Source organism: Anomalospiza imberbis, chromosome 24 (assembly GCF_031753505.1).
Source record: "Anomalospiza imberbis isolate Cuckoo-Finch-1a 21T00152 chromosome 24, ASM3175350v1, whole genome shotgun sequence".
Taxonomy (NCBI): Eukaryota; Metazoa; Chordata; class Aves; order Passeriformes; family Viduidae; genus Anomalospiza; species Anomalospiza imberbis.
In genome coordinates, this window is record NC_089704.1 from 1,326,347 (window position 1) to 1,346,328 (window position 19,982).

A 19,982-nucleotide genomic window follows, 5' to 3' on the forward strand; every position below is an offset into this window, starting at 1 on the left:
GTAAGGGAATATTCACTGGGGTATTTGATAGCTGTAATTTACTTTCCAAGCTGTGTAATTAGCCACCTCAATCAAACAGCATCATTTCTATCTCTGCTCGAAGAACAAACCATTCCAGTGCACAACAAACGCCTTTGCCTCGATTTGGGCAAAGCCCGGGAACAGGCTGGAATTTCGCAGCCAACTTTTGCTTTCAGAGATGCTCGCACTCATCACGGGCTCTGAAAGCTTCCTGGGAAAAAAGAGAGGAAAAAGTGGGGCTGGATGTTGACTCCAAGCTCTTGTTCATCTCTCTGTAACACAACCAGCTTGGAGAGGATGTGGACACATGCTGGGGGATGTTTATTCTCTGGACTGCAGATGTTGGGGTTCAGGACTGGGAGATAGGTAAGGGGTATCAGGGTTACCCAGAGGTTTTCCTTTTTACACCTGAAAGCACCAGAAGCAGTGCAGAACAATTTTTTTCCTGTTTTTTTTTTTTTTTTTTTGGTTTTCTTTTTTTTTTTGGTGGTGGATAAAGGGACCCTTCTTTCCCACAAAGACACATTTCCCACAAAGGTGAGAAACTGGAAATCTCCAGCATCCCATTTCCCCCACTGTGATGGGCTCAGAGTTGTCTTTGATTGTCTCTGTTGTTTTACACCCAGAGCTGTGGGTGTAAGACCCTGCTGGGCCCCATTTCCAAGTCTGGGCTGGTGTCGGTTGGGATTCCAGGCTGTGGCTGGGCTCAGGTACGGTGGTGTGATTTCAGATCACACCTGAACCATTATTCACCAGCCCAGCTGATCTGGAGCCGGTCCCAGGAGAGTCCCGGGCACTGGCAGCCGGAGTTACAACCTCCCCCTATAACCAGAGAGAGGAAAACGAGGGAAACTGCCTTGTAAAACCACAAGGACTTTTGGCTTTCTCCTTTTCGCTGGAGCTCTTAAATTCAAGGCTGGCTCTGGAGCCTGCGCAGTCCCTGGCAAACTGGAGAGAGAGAACTTTTCTTCCCTCTTCTCCTTAGCATAACAATCCCTTGTTAACATAATAAGATTAATTCTTGCGCTGCAATCAGGAAGCCACACTTTCACCAAGCCCTAAATAATATTGTTCCCTTGCCACGTTTATAAAGTAGCAGGGTTTTTTTTTTCCTTGCTTTTTTCTTTTCTTTTTTTTTTCCCTTTGCATTGAAAAAAAATTGCAAATCTTGTAATCTTGAGATAAATATAACGGTATGGAAGCTTCCCATTCTCCTCCAATCTGATTGCAGTGGCAGCAAGAGGACATGGGCCTAATTAAAGTGCCAATCAAGCAAAAATGGGATTCATTGTTTTTATACAAATGCTGCCTTTAACCCTTTGCAGCTAGTTCATAATTTTCTAATGCACTGTTTTTTATCTCCTCAGCAAAAAAAAAAAAAAAAAAAAAAAAAAAAAAAGTCCAAGCCAGGTTCCAGAGTGAGTCTGGAGGATGAAAAATCGCCAAATATTATATTAAAAAGCATAACTGGTGATGAGGACAGTGTCCAGCAGCCTCAGCACATCCTTCCCATCACATTTTCCTGCTGCCAGCTCCCCTCCTGCAGCCGCGGGAGGAGCTGCGGAGCTCTCCCCTTCCCTCCTACCTCCCTGTCGAGCTGGGAAAGTTCCATGGGACCTGGGAAACGCCAGGATCAGATGGAATTTGGAATTCTTAGCAAGCACTAACGCAGTCCAGTGTCTGTTGTGTTCAGACACGCAAGCAGCACCCAAACCCAGAGTTGTAGTAGCTTTCCAGTGGATTGGGGCAATCTGCCCAAATCTGAATACCACCAACCACCTCGGGGCAGGTGGTGGACGGTGAAATTTGGCTCCGATTCTCCTGCAACACCAGTGAAACACTGAGACAATCCCCAAACACATCTGGGCTTATCTGGGCAGTGAAACAGGAGCTGGGAATTCCGAAGGCTGGCTGGTGCTCCCTGTGTCTGTTCATAGCAAGGAGTGATTGCAGGGTGGCAATTCCCTCTTACCCCAGGAAATATCTTGTGGAGCTTCACCCCGGGGTTCCAGAGCCATCCCTCTGCACCACCAACTCCTCAGCAGGGCCCCATAAATCCCAATTTCCAGCAGCAGGCAGAGCACACCCAGCCCATCCGTGCACAACATCCCAGCAGGTCCAGCTCGGCTGCTTTAACCTTGGCAGCAGCCCTGACAGGAGAGGGGAAGCAGCAGAATGCAAAGCACAGCATTAAAATAACTTTGCATTAAAAGACCTGCATGAAAGGCAGCCCTAAAGCCTCCAGGGAATGGCCTGGGGACTGATCTGGGTGAAGTTAGGAAGGGCCTATCAAGAACTGTGTCAGTGATGGGGTTTGGCCACCTCTGTGCCTTTGATCCCTCGGGGTCCCCGGAGCTGGCTGGGATGGCCCGAGGCTGTGAGAGGAGCAGGGTGGCTGTGGGAAGCAAGGCAGGAGTTCACAGATCACAGAACCTCCTGAGCTGGAGGGACCCACAGGATCATCCAGCCCAGCCCCTGGCCCTGCACAGACCCCCAACAACCCCACCCTGGGCATCCCTGGCAGCGCTGTCCAAACGCTCCTGGAGCTCTGGCAGCCTCGGGTTCGTGCCCATTCCCTGGGCAGCCTGGGCAGTGCCAGCACCCTCTGGGGAAGAACCTTTCCCTGCTCTCCAGCCTGACCTGCCCTGGCCCAGCTCCAGCCGTGCCCTGGCTGCTGTCCCTGTCCCAGGGCAGAGATGGGAGCTGCCCTTGGGAGGAGCTGCAGCCCCTGAGCTCTGCCCCCATCTCCTCTGCTCCAGCTGAACAATCCCAGTGCCCTCAGCTCTCCTCCTGTGGCCCCTGCAGATCCTTTCCCATCTCCGTGTCCCTCCTTTGGGCACTCTCCAGCAGCTGTAGATAGATTTATTTTGTGGTGCCCCAGCTGCCCCCAGCACTGGAGCTGAGGCTGCCCCGGCCCCAGCACAGCAGGACAATCCCTCCCTGGCCCAGCTGATGTCCCCAGGGCACGGTGGCCTTTGGGCTGCCAGGGCACTGCTGCCTCATGTCCAACCCGCCCTCACAGAACTCCCAGGTCCCTTCCTGTGGCGCTGCTCTCCAGCCCCTCATTCCCAGGGTGTCCCTACACCCAGCTCTGCTCCAGGGGGAAGTGACAAGGCCCTGTGAGTTGGCTGAGCTGCTCCAGGGCAGGCTCAGGCTGGAGATCAGGGGAAGCCCCCGGCGCATCGCCCAGGCGGTGATGCAGCAGGGGAGGTCCCGATTCCATCCCTGCTCCTGACCCCCAGCTCCAGCCTTCCCCACGGCACCAACCCTGGCTCCCCCCAGACAAAGGGGGTGCCAGGCTGGAGTAGGAAGCTGAACCCAAAATGCCATCAGAGCTCTTTTCTTTCTTGTTTTTAACCCGCGAAGCTTGTCCCTCCCCTCCCCTGCTGTTCCCAGGCCCTGCCTCTGCCTGCCCATCTTGCTCCAGAGCTGCTGTACAAGAGCTTTATCGAGTGCCACGGGCCGAGGGGCTTTGGCAGCTCTCCACACAGCCGGGAGGAACAGGAGACAAGGAGAGAAAAGAGCCCAGGCTCTCCCACTGATCTGCTTCCCTGGCCTTCCCTGGGCTGTTTTCAAAGAGGATCCGGTGGGAGATGTGGAAAGGGACTGGCACTTTTTGGCTACGGTTGCTCCGGAAAGCGAGGCAGCACCAGAGCTGGAACACTGGAACTGCTCTAGTGTCCTGGGCAGAGGGGCAGGCAGAACTGGGGAATTCTGGGAGGCACTGCCTTCACTCTTGCAGGGAAAAGCAGTGGCAGTTGTGCCTACCTCCAGCCAAGCAAAAAGGTTTTCTTTTTTCTCCCTGTTTTCTGCCCTCTCCAAGAGAATCTCAGGAATGGTGTGACCTCCTGGGAGGAAAAACACAGCCCCAAATATCCCCTCAAAACCCCAACCTAGCTTTGCTGCACCCTGCCATCCCCAAGGATATCCTTGGCACCTCCACGACCTCTCAGCCCCAAAACTGCAGCGAGGTCCTGCAGCGTGGGAGAAGGGCTGTGCCTCTCTCCTATGATTTGGAGGGACAGCTGCACCTTCCTCCATTCCTTTATCCCATTTTTTTGCTTTCCAGTCAGGAGTCAGCCTACCTTGGAAGCATTTGTGCTGCAAACAGGTGACAAAGGGGAGTGGTGCTCTGCAGAGGGGAAACTGAGGCACGAGGGATGTGTTTCCTTAAAGCCACGGGGGGAAGCTCTGAAACAGGAGCAGGGAAAACCTTCAAGTCCCAGCTCCATGTTTTTCCAGCAGGACTCTGCACAGCTTTCACTTGTCATGTGTATTTTTAAATGACAAGGAAAAGACTTTCTAAACCAGGGAAACGTGATTATTTTCCTTTCTCTCTCTCTTCCAGGTGCTTGGCTTAGCGCTGTAATACCACAAGAATGAAATCCATCTGAGTTGCTGTTGTCCTGCTGCTTAAAACCCCATTTTCTGTCAATATTGCTTCATTTTGATCAAGCTGCTTACATGTTTTATATTATTCTCTTTTTCCCCCCTCCATTTTGCTGCAGCATTTTCAGAACATTTTGTTTCTTGCACTTTCTGGTAAATACTTCTCAGTAAATAGCTTGGAAGTAAGAGAGGCAAAGGCATGAGAAAGTCTGGGCTTTCATTGTTGTGGTGTTTCATATCTATTACACTTGTCAATGTGGAATTAAAAAAAAAATAAAAGGTGGGGGGAAGAGGAATTTGCCTGCTGATGTTCAGAAGGATGGGAGAGTTTGAACATCTGCTCTTTTCAGCTTCTGGAATTGCCCTTTGCCTTTAGATACTGCACAGAGCAGGTGTGTGTCCCCAAATTCCATGGGGAGATGTGGACACGGCCCCAGGTCTGGGAGCAGGGGTGCAAAGGGACCCCACGTGGGGTTTGCAGCTGCAAATGCACCCTGGTCCCAGCACCAGCTTAATATTCCTCCCTAAAGGCTGTTCCCCCCAGCTCCCTGATTTTCTCAGCTTTTTAATTGGAATGATTCATTTCCTTCCACAACACAGCGCAGATTTAAATGAGATATCCGAGAGGAGCAGCTAATAATCAGTTTGCACTCGATTTGCTCTCCTGAATCAGGTGGAGGGGAGCTGATCTTGCAGGACGCTGCTCAGGCTGCAGCAAGCCAAAATTATGTCAGAAAGCTGATTTTTTTTTTTTTTTATGTGCCTGGTCCTCTAAATCAAATTTGACTACCAATGTAGTCGAAACCACAGAGGTAATCAGTTAATAAAACTTCGCACTTACCTGCTACTTCCACTCAAGGATTTAAAGCCCTTTGCAAAGGTCAGTATTGCAATGATGAGAATTTTCCAGCTGAAATGTTTTCACTGGAAAGGAGAAAGGAGAAGGGAAAAAAAAAAAAAAAAAGAAGAGAAAAATATTCATGATTCCTGGAAGTTAAAAATTCTGCTGTTTTGGATGCAGGCAAAGAATAATATTTTTTGTGAAAGGAAAAGAAGAAATTGCCATGCAAATGTTAATGGTGTTTTGAAGCTTCACAGGAAAGCCTGACTTGTGTAGCAGCCTTAATATACATTAGTACCCCTCGTCTGCAAGCAAACAACATTTTGCAGAATAAACTGAAACACAACAGGGAGAGCCTTGGAATTATTTAGAAATCTAATTCCCACTGAAATCAGGCACTGAGCAATTTATTCCACGCACATTTAAATCAGTGCTGCTGCCAGAAAAAAGTACACCAAAAAATGCACCACCTGTAAACTGCCAGGCACGGGCACACCACTGAGGCTGTGGCCACTGCCAGGGCTGGAGGTGATGTCCTCGTGGAGAATGCATTCCAGGAGTGCCACTATCCCTTAGAGTGGAGAAATGCAGGAACAAGACAGCTCCAAGCCCCACTTTTACACCTCCTTCTCCCAGGGACACGAGCAGGCAGGGATGGGCAAACCAGCACACGTGGATAAACCCAAATAAGCTTGATTTCCTTAGGGATGCAGGCTAAAAATAATAATAAAAGCTCTTTATTTGCAGGGTGACTCCCCCTGCGCTGAGAGCAGAGCCTGCGTGCAGTGCTTGTGTTTCAATCAATAAAACTCAGTTCCACGCTGCTCCTAAGCCAGGTTTAACCACCTGGCACCAGTTTAGCTTGTTAGCACAAGTGGATTTTAGAAAGTTATCCTTTTTTAGCCACACCAGGGCTGGTAGTCATGGTTTAGCCATGGTCCCACCAAGGTAAGCAGGAAGCCCCAGAACAGCAGGAAGAGCTGTGCAGCCTTTTTTTCAAACTCACCTTGCAGTAATTAGAGTCCACAGCTGTAATTACTTTCTCATTTTGGCTTAATAATTGCCTCAGCCATCCCCGCATACCCCTCAGACTGGTGATGAGGGAGGCTCTGGCATCAGTAGGCATAAAAAGTGTAGTGGTAAGCAATGATTTTATTGTTTGGGTTTGATTTTTGGGCACCTCTGCTCTGCCCCCAAACTCCTGCTGGGTTAAAATGAAATTAAAGAAGGCAAAAAAACCCCTCAGAAACCACAAAAGGATAAAAATGGTGATTGAAGGAAAAAAAAAGGCCTTTTTGTCCCTTTGCCCAGTCCTGCAAAATGACAGTGGGAAGTGCTTTTACAGGGTCCCATCTTTACAAACAAAACTTTATTTTGGGGGGGAGGTGTATTTTTATTTTTCATTCCCAGCTCCAATGTATGTTTTTATGGAGGTGTGAAAAGCTGCTGCTCCCCTCCTGAAGGAAATAAGGGTACAGCTCTGGGGGTGTCCCAGAGTAGTCCCCCCCTATCTGCAGCTCCCTCTGGACTTGTGGGAGGTCGTTGGATATAATTTATCTCCGGGGTGGGGGGGATGACATACACACATTATGTCCCCCTCTCTTTTCCCGGGATTTGGGACTATTCCCCTGTATTTCAGGATGAAGCTCTGGCGGCCCCCCCGGGAAGTCACGGACTGCCCCGCAGGGAGGTGAGGAGGGGTCCAGGGCTGCCGGGACTGATAGGCACCAACCCCCCACCTTAAATTCAGAGCTGGGGGGGGCAGAGCCGCGCAGGTGTTGGCGCTCCTGCTTTAGGTGCCCCGCTGGGGCGGCGGCAGCGCCGGCAGGGGGACGAGCATCCCTTCCTCCCGCACACCTGAGGCCGGAGCAGCCCCAGCCCCTGCCCGCTGCCCCCACCCCACGCTTTGGGGAGGGGGCGATGCGCGAACGTTCCTCCCCGCGCCGAGCCGGCTGCGCGCAAGTTACTCCCCCTTTCCCCGGCACTTTGCCTCCCTCCCCTTCCCCCCCCCCGCTCCAAAAGCCGGGCTGCGCCGCCGAGGCTCCGCCAGTGAAGGCAGCGCTGCCGGGGGAGGAGCTGGGGGGGCGGCGATGGAGCCGCGCGAGCGGAGCCGGCGGGCGGCGGCCTGAAGCCCCCGCCGGCAGCGGCAGCGGAGCCCCGAGCCCGAGCCCACCCTGAGGAATGAGCGCTTTCCAGGCAGACCTCCTCCTCCTCCTGCTCGGGTGCCTCCTGCTCAGCCACGGTAGGACCCCGCACTTTCCGAGCGGGGCGGACGGGAGGAGCCGGGGGGGGTCCCCGGCTCGGGGTGGGGTGCGGGGGCTGCGTGCGGGTTTTGGAAGGGAAAAGGGTGCGGGGGAGAGAGGGAGGATTGCAGAGTTTTCCCTCCTGCATCCCCGCCGAGGCAGCTTACCGTTCTTTCCTTTAAAAATAAGCAAAAAAATCTTTAGTATGCAAATGAGTGCTTTCTGTTCCAGCTTGGTAAATTGGATCGTGTTTGTGTGTAAACACGGCTTGGCTGAGTAACCGCCTCCCCCTCGCCCCCATCGCCGCCCGGTGCTTCCCCCGGTGCAGGAGGGCGATGGATGCTCAGTTTCGGTGCAGCGGAGGAGCCGCTCGGGCTGGCGGCAGCGGCTCCAGCCCGGGGACAGGAGCCTGCGGCTGTGGAGCCGGGCTAGGGAGCGATTTGCGCCGGAGGGGGGAGGAGGTGCGAGGAAGGAGAGTTACTCCCAATTCAGCCAGCCCGGGGGAGGTGGGCACCCCGCGGGGGTGTTACCGCCCCATCCCACCTCCCCACAGCGCGGGCAGGAGCGTGGGAATCCGCAGGAATTCACCCCGCAACTTTACAACCTGCTTGATGCCCACGCAAAAAATAAATGTAAAAAAATGTAAAAAAAAAAAAATATATATATATATATTAGGGAAGGGGGTGCGTTTTGGGAAGCTGTATCTGACGTGCTGCTGGGTGCCTGCTCCCTGGACTATCTGTCACCTGTGGAAAACGCTGAGCTGCAGCCAGACCCCGGCTTCCCCTCTGTGCTGCTCATCCCCCCCCCAACGCCGGTGTCAAATCCCATCTGTGTCACGCCGCCGTGGTCCCCACGCCAGCTTTTGTGAGGGTACGGCTTGGGGATGCTTGGGAAAAAAAAGAAAAAAGGGATAAAAAAACCCCAAACCCACGCAGCTAGTCCATCTGTTGATTAAATGAAGGATAAAACTTTTGGAGAGAGTAGTGCTTCTCCACGGGCAGCTGGTTTTTTGCTCAGCCAGACAGTGCTGAACATCCCCCACCATACGCTGGGTTTCACCCTATTCCCCGAGCAGGGACGCCTTGTTTGTGGTGTCTGTGCTCCTGGTTATCCTTCCCTCTTCTTTTCCTGGGCTCGCATGTGATGTTGGGCTCCTACACTGTCCTCCCTTTCCCTTTTCTCTTCCCCTCACTCTCTGCTTGTACTAATATTCCTTCGGGGAGAAAGCTGTGTTTGCATTTGCCTTTGCTGCTGCACAAAAGAAACCCACTGTGTCCTCCGTGTGGGTTTCTGGCTGAACAAATCTGAACTCTCCCTGGTACAGCAGGGCAGTGGCGGGGCGGGCAGAGCAGCAATTTGGAAGCTGCTCCCGGCCTTTCGCATCCCTCCCTGCTCGCATGGACCCTGTCAGTCCCTGCAGGTCAAATGGCACTTTGCTGGCGGGGCTGGAGAAGTTTGTGAGCGGGCTCCAGCCGGGATTTGTTGGGTTCTCCCCCCGCTCCTTCCTTTTGCAGCCATGATTTTAATGTGGGCTAATGCACTTTTTAATAGGCGGCTCTTCGGCTCTGCTGCCTGAGCTCAGCTGGTTTGTCTCCTGCAGGATCGTGCATCTGCTACCTGCTTATTCATGCCGGGTTAGGAGGCACAGAGAGTGCCTTGCAGAGCATTTTCTCGGCTGTTTTCTCCCACAGGATGAGCCAAGAGCATTTTGGTGGAGTTGCCGCTCTCTGTGCACGACAAAGGTGCTGTGGCAGCACCGCGGCTCTTCCCGTGCAGAGGATCCCTAACAGGATTTAATGCACAGGGTTCCTTCGGCCACACGGTTCTGTGGGGAAGGAAAGGCCTGGATGGAGGTGCTGAAGCTTTCCCAGCACGTGTTGTGTTTGCCTCCCCTCGAGCAGCAGCTGTGCTGTGTCCACATGTGGTGGCACTGGCTGGCCGTGACAGAGGTGTCGCTAAGGTGTGGGGATGGCATGCTGTGTGGGCACGCATGGGGCAGCCCTGCCTTGCCCAGGAGGAGCTGCTGGTCCAAAATCACTTCAAGGGACAACTAAAATCATTTGGCTCTGCCCTTCAGGAGTCTGAGGAGCTCCTTTTTGTGGGCAAGGGGCAGGCAGGGCTGTGTTTTCTTGACAAAGTGGCTTGAAGCGATTTGCCATAATTAAATTACCCTGAGCCAAGGGCAGCGGGGCTGGAAGGATCATCTCTGCTGAAAATTCCACTTGGGATCTCTGGTCTGGACAGTACTTTAAAAAAATTCTCCTTATCCCAAACCTCTCCAAAAGGACATTTTCCATCACAGGATTTGTACACCTGTGCCCTTGGTTTTGTATTACATGGGCATCCCGGTGATGTCCTGGTATCCTGCTGTTCCTGCAGCCCATGCAGGCTGGAACTTGGGCTTCCAAAGGAGCTTGCAGGAGGAGGAAGCTGCTTTTTGCTCCAGTCTGGGGCCGTGCTGTACCTGGGCACCCCAGGCATGGCTCAGCCTGGGAGGGAGGAGGATTTGACCCACAGCTCACTGCTCCAGGGGACCTGGGCAGAACAAATTGCCTTCCCTGGAGCATCCTCTGTCTTTCCCCCTTGTAAATGGTCTGAAGCAACCTGTGCTGGCTCTTCCTGAGGGTTGATAGGTCAGTGCTCCAGGGCTGCTTTGCCCTGGTACCACTCACTCACTCTTCCACCCCCTCCAAGCTGTCAGGGTCACAGCTTTGGTGGGAGGGAGAGAGTCCCAGCACAAGTGGCCTTTTGTGGAGATGGGGTGTGTGGTACCCTTGGTGGGAAGGAATTGCTGCTGCCATGAATCTGCCTGCCTTTGCTTCTGCCTGGGGAATAACTCACCCGTCCCTCCCCTGCTGCAGTGCCAGCCAAACTGGGGGAGGCTGGAAACAACTGGGGGAGGCTGGAGACAACTGGAGAAGGTGTCTCAGTGTGGGAGGTGGGGCCGTGGGGAGAGCACCACTGAAGAGGCACCTACAGCCACCTCCTCCTCTCGCTGGCCTGTACTAGAGGGATTTGGCAGCATCTTAAATTTACCTTGGATGGGAAGATTTCTGCCTGTCTGGGGCTCTCTTTCCAAAGGCATGTTTGCTTTCCCTCGGGGTGATGAATACCGAGTTCTCTGGGTGTTGCAGGGTATGTTTTTCTCCTTCACAGTTCACTTGGTTCCTCCCTGGAAGCAAATGCTTTACAATCTTCTGTCAGTGGGGCCGTTATCAGCAGCAGTGGCTCAACTTCCCACTGGTTCAGCAGCAGCCCCCAGGTGGAGAAGGGCGAAATCATGCTGATGAGAGAAAGCAGGCCAATTCCACCCACCAACACTGACTGGGACCAAGAGATGAGGATTTTCACATCATGGGGGTGGTTAGTGGGTGATGGGGAGGAAAAATACAAGGTTTGGGGTGCTGGGAGTGTGTGTGCAAGACCTGGGGCACTTGGGGGGTTTCGGTGTCTGACAACCACGAGTCTGTTAATGAAAAGCCTGGAAATCTGTGGTTGTGGTCCCTCTTCCATGTTAATGCCTCCTGCCATGTGGAGAGCAGGGCAGCTTTGCAAGGGGAGTGTGTTGGGCTGCTCCCTAAAGCCAGCTGGGGAGTGTCAGCACTGGGAGCTGGTCAGGAAATATGAGGAGTGGAAGTATCCAGTGAGCTTTAAAAATTATTGTGAGGAAGTGCTCCTGAAGCCCAGGAGGTTGCACTTCAGGATATTCTGTGGTTTTGGGAACTGGAAATAGTTGAGTAGAAGACAGAGATGGTTTGGAAAATGCTTTGTGAGGTGCTGCTGGTGGAAAGGTGCAGGCTTGGTGGGGGCAATGCATTCACAACTGGGCTGCATGGGAAGGAAACTGAAATAAGCCTCAAGATAAAACTGGTGTTGTCCAGTCTGTGCTGTCCCAAAGGAATGGTGCAGAATTGCCTCCTCCAACACCTGTTTTAACACAATTTAGGTTCCCCATCTCCCATCTGTACCTCCTGCAGTGAGAGCCACGTGAGGGCCACTGATGACTTTGCTCAAATCAGCTTTTCTTGCAAGGTTTCAGCTCTCAGAAAAGCATAGGAGGGGGGAGCTGGGGTTTTGCTCAGGTGCCCTGTGCCAGAGGGAGGGGAGCTGGGCAGATGTTCCTCCTCGGAGCTAAGGCCACATTCCCACCAGCCTCCCCCTTCCAAGGTTAAGCAGAGGTGCCCAGGCAGTTTATGCACAGCACATCTCAGGCTGATGTCGATTATTTCTGTGCTTTCCTGTTGGTTTAGGGGACACCAACTGGAGTCTGAACGTGCCTTGAAATCCCTGACAGGTTCCCAGCACCGCGTGTCACCGGCTCCAGCCACTCTGTAGTCGGACTGCAAATGTTAGGATAAAGAAGCTCCGTGCTCTTCTTTCTTTTGTAGCTGTAAATAAAGGGGGGAGAGGCCAATGTGCCCCTTAGGTTGTGAGTTGGCTGAGGATCAAGGGCTTTGAATAAACTGTTTTCTTCCTGTGAGCAGCCTGTGATGGAGAGTGTGGCTGCTCCAAACCTCTGATTTAATGATCGGCTTTGCGAGTTTGTACAGTGCTCTCAGCTCCTCAGCACGCTGGGTGCAGGGGGCTTTATGGAAATGCTGCTGGAGAATTGGCTTTACATCACTTCCAGAATCCTTCCAGTAGGATTAAACAGCTTCTATTTATTTATTTATTTACTTTAAAGCCCAGCAAATTTATACCAACAACTGCTGAAGGCCATCATTTATCTTCTGTTCAGGAGCAGTACAAGTTTTTCCTTTGGCTTCATTGAGAGGCACCTCTGGCCAAAGAGAGCAACAGGGCCTCAGTGACCATGTACAAGCTTATTTTATAAATCAATAGGTAGTGAAACAAATTGGTTGTAAATCAGTCTCTTATTTGCTGAGATTTAAGGCCTTTGGTGGAGCTGTGAGTTTTTGTGCCCTGCCCTCAGGGCTGGCACATGGCCTGGCTTTTGCAGAGATGTGGGAACCCAGTACTCATTTCAAACACGCCAGGAGACGTGCAGGATTTCTTGCCTGGGAAGAAATAAAGTTTAAAACCTGTGCTCATCTTTCCAGGCAAAGGTTCAGCAGCAGGATCCTGGTGCTGCTCAGATCTCGGGGGTTTCCATTCCTCCGCTGCACTGCACCTCATGGCACATCTGTGCTCCACAGTGCTGGAAGCGGGAAGAGGAAAGTATGCATTTCTGAATTGTGCCTTGTGGTAGGACAGAGAAAATGCTGGGATTTGGTCTTGGAAACGGTGGCCTAACAGATGTCCTGGTTCAATATGCCCTTTGAGCCTAGCCGAGCCTGTTTATTCATTGCCTCGCTGGCAAGACCCACACTCAAGTGTTTGCCTTTCCCTGGTGGCAGCAGCAGCCTCCGAAGTGGAGCAAAGAAGCTGGAGGTCACTTGGCTGTTACATGGATCTTCCTTTTAGTGACTTGCATTAAACAGCTTAAAATCTAAATGTGCTTTTAGTGCCTGTGAGCGATGGGCTCTGGGCGTCCTGCCTCGGGTAGTGTCACATGCTGGAGAAGTGGGAGGTGGAACACTCGCATTGTTAAATTCAGATGCTAACTTGGGGATAAGATCTTGTCTTAATGTGTTCATTCAACGCCCCCACTCGCAACAAAAGCTACAGCAGCTTTTGGTCTGCTGCATTTGGGGTGGAGCAGGATGTAATTGGTTTTTGAGGGCTTTGCCATAACTGCTGCTCATTAACCATTGATGCAGGCACGGTCAGACTTTCAACTCGGATAATAGATGCTGTCTTTTGTTTCCAATTACTTTGCATTGGGTGGAATTGCCGGGCAGGTTTCACACGTGTGTGGTCCTGTGGTGGCTAATTCACCTCCTAAGGGCTGCTGGATTTATGTTCTGGGGTTGTCATGCTCAATACGAGGCAAAGGCAGTGGTGAACACCCTGCCTGGCTGGGCCGGGTCTGGGGGGATGCAGCAGCACCTCCTGAACGTTTCAGGAGCCCTCTGGATGAGCAACCCCAACGTTGTGGGAGGGGAAATAGAAACGGAGAACATTCCATAATGTGGTTTTTCTGAGGCACTCTGCCCAGCAGGACACATACTGCAGGCGAGAGGAGCCCTGTTAATTACAGGTGAAATATGCACCGATGGTGGAAGGGATGAGCTCCCTCAAACTTCCCCATGGATGAGGGATCAGTCTTTGTGCTGTGGCCCAGGAGTGAGTGGAAGAAGCCACAGGCTTGGAGTCCCACCTTGTATTTTGGGCAGGTTATCATTAACCTAATATCACCTAACTCGTTAAAAGGTCAGAAAGGAAAGGCCTGAATCCCTCTCAGGTGCCTGTTGTCCCGTCCCCCTCCCGCCCCCGGCGTAAATGAGTATTCAAGCAGTCTGCTGCCAGTCAGTGAATGTCAATATTGGATAAGTGTTTCCTTTATATCACTGCAATTTAGCATAAGCTGCTTGGAAACAAATGTCTTCCATAAGCATGAGGTGTTTCAGTAAGTACACAGTCAACATTACTATGAGGATTAAATAAATGTCAGCCCCACTTGTATGCTCAGCAGCGAGTTAAGACAGCCAAACTTGCATAATGGCCAGCACGGCAGGAACAACAGCAGGGATTTTGAGAGTCTCTGGAAAAAGTGGGATGGAAGGAGCTGCTTTGGATGGATCTGAAGCCCCTGGATCAGAAGGGGATGTGGAGACAGGTGCAGAAGCTCCTTAGAGCAGGGGTAGCTGATGATGGGAAGGAATCCATTCCTGTGAGGGTGGTGAGGCCTGGCACAGAGGAGCTGTGCCCTATCCCTGGGAGCGTCCAAGGCCAGATTGGATGGGAACCTGAGCAACCTGGGATAGTGCATGTCATCCCTGGCCATGGCAGGGGGGTGGAATGAGATGTATTTCAAGATCCCTTCCAACCCAAACCATTCTGATTCTATGGCGTGGAGTGTAAAGAGATGCATGGAGCTTCCTTCTGGACAGCCAGGCCTGCTCTTTCTTTGGTGCTGGCTGCAAACCAAAGATGAAAACATGGTTTGGCCAATATTGGCTGGATCTGGTGAGGCTGCTGGCTCAGGAGGAGCAGGCCCCTCTTGCAGAGCTGCCCAGGTGACCGGTGCTTGGCTGGATCTGCCTCTGCCTTTCCCAGTGCAAACAGGGAGTTGCTTGGCTGCAGCTGGTGAGGCCAAGGATGAGGCTCAGCTGTCGCTGCTGTGTGACAAACTGTGAGCTCTGATTCACCTCCAGCTCAAGGAGATGAGGAAAGGGTGACACTGGTCCATGCTGGCAGTGCTGTGGGGCCTGCAGGTGCTGCAGGGAGATGGTCACCTCTGGCTGCTCTGCCTTCAGGTGTTGGGTGAGAGTTTCTCTCTGCCCAACAGGAAAAGGCCTCTGGCTTCTCTGAAGGGATTTAAACCCAGCCAGCACATGGAGATGTTGCTGAGGCAGCCGGGGCTTGACTGTTTCCCTCAAGCTGTGTCTGCAAGAAAACCCTGCTCTTTACCACTCCTCGCTTTGCATCTTCACCTGTCACCCTGAGATGTCACTTGGTGCTGTCTCGGTCAGCCCGTGACAAGTTCTGCCAGCGAGGAGGACAACGCGGGGAGCATGGTGGGGGGCTGAGCTGGCTGTGTTTCTGTCCCCGACCATGCAGAACCGCTGCTCTCTCCCCAGCTGGCAAGGCGCTGACTGCAGCCACTTGTTCCCAGCTGCACAAAAATAACTGGAGACAAAATCGTTATCACTCAGATGAGCCTTATCAGCTCCTCTGATGTCTGCGGCTGTCTCCGCCCTGCGAGCACTCGTTCCTAGCGGAGTGGAGCGTGTGCTTAGTGCCCGGCCGTGGCTGTTCCAGGTGTCCCAGCCGTGTCCGGCTGTCGCAGGTTTCCCAAGGATTTTTGCCTCCTTTCCTGCGCAATCCCAGCGCCGCAGGAGCAGCTGGAGGACACGGGGGATGTCGCCGTAACCCAGGCTGAGGAGGAGAGCGCCGGGGGTGCACGGGGGAAGGAGTGCCCGAGTGTTTTGGCTCCAAACCAGGTCACCTGGCGGAGCTGCTGCAGGTTTCACCCTCACTGTTCCCGTTCAGCCTGGCGGTGGCAGCAGCCGCGCTCGCATGGAGCCGAGCGCTCCGCTCCCACCTGCCGGTGTCACCTCCTTCGGAAAGGTCCAAGGTGACCGCTGGGCTCCAGCTCTGCGAGGATGCTGAGAGTACCGCGCCTGGCCTTTGGGGCTCAGCAGCTAAGGCCATGCCCTCGGAATGGAGAGGTTGTTTGACTGCTGGGCTGGGAGAAGCATTGAGGGCCCTCTGAAGTGGCCACCCCAGTGTGTGGTTGGGCACATGTCCAGGAGGAGCTTGAGGTGACCCTGCCTGGGAGCGCATCATGTGGGAGTTCCATGGGCTGCTCCACAGGCAGGAAGGGTCGGGGTGTGGGAGGGGGACGTGGGGCTCTCTGACCCAACTTTGTGCCCCCCACAGCCATAAATGTACCCAAGGGGTTCCTCCCCTCCATAAGCAGCTGCACGCCTGCCTGTGGATCCGTGTGGGATAACCTGCAGCAGGGAATGGCTGCTGCCCCTGGTCAGCGGTGCTGTGCTGCTCTTTCTCCCTCCCACGAGCTAATCCCCGGAGTGTGATTCAACACTCGCCTCTTTTCCTTCTGGCAGTGTCTTTAATAAGCCAGGAGTGACAGGGCCACCCCCCATCCTCCACAAGTGCCGGAGAAACAGAATCAACAGACGCTAAAATTAGGCACAGCTGTTTGCAGCATTTTGTCCTCCCGATCACAGAGTCTGACACTGTCTGTGCTTATTCCTCATCTTGTCCAGACACTGAAAAGGTTTAAGATATCAAAGCTTGGAGTGGCTGTAAATTAACTCTTTCTGTCTGAACTGAAGCTTGACTTACTGATGATAGATTTGTTGTGATTTCCTTTATTTGCCCTTCTATTAATGGGAATTGCTAGGGAACAAGACAGGGTCTTCTCTCTATACCTAGGAGACAGCACTGCTGGTTTGGCCTTTCCCCACCAGGGACCAGGGGGAACATCTTCAGTCCTGCTGTCCCTCAGCCTTTATGTGCCTAAACCTCGTTCTATGTGCAGCTTAGACAGCCTCTGCATGCTGAAAGTTGTCCCAGTCCAGCCCCACATCCTGACCATTGTCATCTGCTCTTGCTTTGGTGAGGGGCAAGATTTTCTGGGCATTTCTGGTGCACACAGGCTTTGTGTTCGTGGTTTGGGTGTTGGGGTGGGTGTCACCCCAGGGCTGCTCTTTCCCTCCCTGCCCAGTGTGTTTAGCCTGGCAGTGGCTGTAGGGAGCTTTTTGGGAGTAGGTGGCTGTCTCTGTCACCTGCCACCCCTTGGAAAACATCCGTTCCCCTCCGCTGGGGTGGCACTAAAGTGGAGCTGTAACACTCTGGAAAGGGCAGCGGGAGGAATTTCATGGCAGAGCAGAAATGTCTTTTCTGTCAAGCCTGGAGCAGTGTACATGTCCCTCCTGACAGATCTGCGCTGATGGCAGCAGCTCAGCTCTTGGGCTGGCTGTGTCGGGGTCTGCACGGGGTTGTGAGTCTGAGGGGTCTTTTTTGTCTCTGTGTCTCTCTCCTGAGGCAGCAGCGCCTGCTGAAGATTCCTCTTGCTCCGGTCATGCTTAAAATGATAATGTTGGTTTAAGATAGACACTTGTGATAAACTGGGGAACACAGCGCCCTTTGAAATCCTCAAAGCTCTCTCATCAAGAGGGCTGTCTGGAAAGGCAGCAGCCAGAGCATTCCAGGCTGTTCAGATTGCCACGATCCCGTGCTGACCTGCTCCTAAGGGTGCTGTGCCTCGAAAGAGCTGCCACCCCTCACCCTCCTCCCCTCCTGACTGCAACAAGGTGGTGTCTGCCACACTTGGGCAGCATCTCTGTGCTGCTTCCTGTGGTCTCCCCAGATTGCCTCTTTTCACTCTTTCTGTGTTGGAAGCAAATCAGGATGGGAAGTGTTAAAGGAAGGCTGCTTTTCCCTGGGGAGGAGTAGTGGTGGTGGGGAGGAGTGAAACATCTCAAGGAAAAGGACCACGAGCAAGTGCCAAGGGGTTGGTGTCCCTTGGCAATCTCTTTGCAGGGGTGGTTGTAGCAAACCTTTCATCCAGCACAGTGAATTTTTCCTGCAGCAGGGAGGTTCCCCATGGTTTGGCTTTCTCCCAAGGATAGACAGAAATCTGTGTAGTGCTCTTAACCCCTGCAAGTTTCTGCTGACTCGAGCAGATCAGTGTTGTTGTCCCAGTGGGAGCATCTTGTTCAAAATCAGGAAGAAAAGTTGAACTTTTGAAACTTGTAGAGCAGGAAACATCCGAGAGTTAGGGATGGGAGACTTGGAAGTAGACTTGGCAAAATACCATGTTTTGATATCTGAAATTTTAACATGGAGTTTAGGAAGGGTTTTTTGCACAAAGGATGCTGAGTATCCCTGTGGTGGGTGAAGGGGAAACTGTTGTAAAAAACATTTGTCTGCTGATTGCTGGTTTTTCTCTGGGAATTGGAAATGGATTTCAGGTCTCTTCTTGCCTTTGGCCTGGCCAGTGAGCCACCATGGTGGCTCTCTGAACATCCCAATTTGTCACAGTATATTGAATTCTAAACCAGTGTTAATCTGATCTGTGTGTCTGTAAAGCATCTTGTGTTGGGTTTGATAAAATTAGGTTTTATTGTCTAACACAGTTTATTTCTCTTGGTCTGCTTGCGTGCTTTTATTGCCTGTTCTGCTCTGCACCACGAGGCCATCGTGTGCCAGCATCTGCCTCACTTGCTCAGCTCTGAAAGCCCCTTAAAATCAGCCCCTAATTATTGGAAGTATAGAAAGACTCTGAGGGTGCCAATGATATCAGTCTGGCACTGGTGCATTGAGCAGGTAAAGAAAGGACCTAAGAGGCTATTGAAGAGATTGATGGGCAGTAATGGGGATAATTGTAATTTTTGTCCTGTGTTTTTAATAAAGTGATTGACGACAGGCACAGCTGGAGCCCCCGTGCGGAGACCAAGAGATGTAGTTAAATTACAGAGGCTTCTTAACTTAATGAGGCCAGGTAATAAAAACGAGGCATAATGAGCAAGGTATTATAGTACTATTATGCTTAGAGTGCTCTCGCCGAGGGCTGAGCAGGCGGTGCCTGGGAGAGCTTGGGTTGAGCTCACTGCAGGAAGGGCTTTCCTCCCTGGGGGAAGATGAGGAGTGGGAGACTTGGGAAGGATATTGGGCGGCCAAGTGCTAACCTAGGACTGAATGAGGCGGTGGAGCACCAGACTGGATGATCCCCCCATGCTTCTGGTTGTATTTGTGAGGTTTGGAGCAGCTCTGCTCCAGGTTTTATTCACTTCATGTAGCGCTGGGAGAGTCCATGTGGCCCTTGTTGCTACACAGATGACATGGCCAGAGGGTGAGATTTTGTGACATGAAGGAAAAGCAATGGAAATGTAACAGCCTGGAGGGAGGATGTGCAGGAAGCTGGTGGATGGGCTCAGGAAGGTTGGCCAGGGCTGCACCAGGCTCATGCCACACCTTGATTTGGAGCCTTGGCAGGGAGGCTGCAGCAGCTGGATTGGGACCTTTGTGGGGGTGGAGATGGGAAGAGGATTAGTGTCTGCAGAGCAGTTGGGTGTCTGCCGCTGCGAAATGTGGTTAAACTTGAGCGACTCCTAATCTAATAATGAAAGGAAGAGAAATAAGTGTTCTCAGTGATGCATGCCCCTCACGGTAAGTACTAATTGAAAACAGATATTTACTTTAAAATGAAAATGTAATACGATAATGGTGGGTTGAGAATTTCACACACGTAGGAGGGAGAGATGAGCATGCACAGCCTCCCACCTGCTCTGCCCAGGCTTGGAGTGTCCCTGGGAGCAGGATCTCCCACACCACCGGCTGCTGAGCCTGGGAGCCTCAACAAAGGGCCTGGGGCTTGTGCTGGAGCAGAGCTCAGCCTTACTCAGCTAAAATCAGGTCTGTTGGGGGTCTCTTGAGCTGCAGAGGACCTTCCTACATTGGTCTGCAGAGGACCTTCCAAGCTGGGCTTCTATCTTTCCTCCCACACCTTGCAGAGCCTTCCCAGCCAAATCTCCATGGGAAGGAGAGGTGGGGTAGACTGGGGGAGCATCACCTCCCTTGTCACTGAGATGGGGACAGTGGTGGTGACCCTCTTCCTGATGGTTTCTGCTGCTTGAAACACCCCCTTGCTGCCTCTTTCTGGCGGTTCTGACCCATTTCCCTGGCTTGGTGGGTGGACCTGGCTAATGCTGCCTTTTGGGGGCTGCTGAGGAGCACTGGGGACGCCTTTGCTCCCTCAGGCCAATCTGAATGGGTGATCATTCCTTGGGGAGACTCTTGGCTGTGAGTGCTGCAACTACAGCACCTCTTGGTGTCTGTTTGTCTGCCCTCCCCTCCTCTCCCTGAGCCGGTTTCAAGCCAGCCATTGCTCCAGAGCCGGAGTCAGGATGCTTTTCCAAGTGTTTGTAACAAAGCTCAGTGCAGCGTGACTG

General features: G+C 52.6%; 1 protein-coding gene and 1 long non-coding RNA gene across 4 annotated transcripts in view; one reads left to right on the plus strand and one right to left on the minus strand.

The window, feature by feature from the left end:
- Positions 1-1,897: 1,897 nt before the first annotated feature.
- On the minus strand, positions 1,898-6,228 carry LOC137462071 (uncharacterized). Its single transcript, XR_010993570.1, has 3 exons — positions 5,875-6,228; positions 5,248-5,334; positions 1,898-2,171 (listed from the first exon to the last, which is right to left on the minus strand). It is a non-coding gene; the product is annotated as an uncharacterized lncRNA (long non-coding RNA).
- A 1,038-nt stretch (positions 6,229-7,266) lies between these two features.
- Positions 7,267-19,982, plus strand: part of KIRREL3 (kirre like nephrin family adhesion molecule 3) — a 377,774-nt gene continuing 365,058 nt past the window's right edge. For 2 of the 3 annotated variants that reach the window (XM_068172247.1, XM_068172248.1), the window contains exon 1: positions 7,268-7,493. In XM_068172247.1, the coding sequence (XP_068028348.1) occupies positions 7,433-7,493 (61 nt within the window). In that variant the 5' untranslated portion in view covers positions 7,268-7,432. Of the gene's footprint in view, positions 7,494-19,982 lie in introns of all 3 variants that reach the window. The other variant, XM_068172246.1, reaches the window with a different exon arrangement.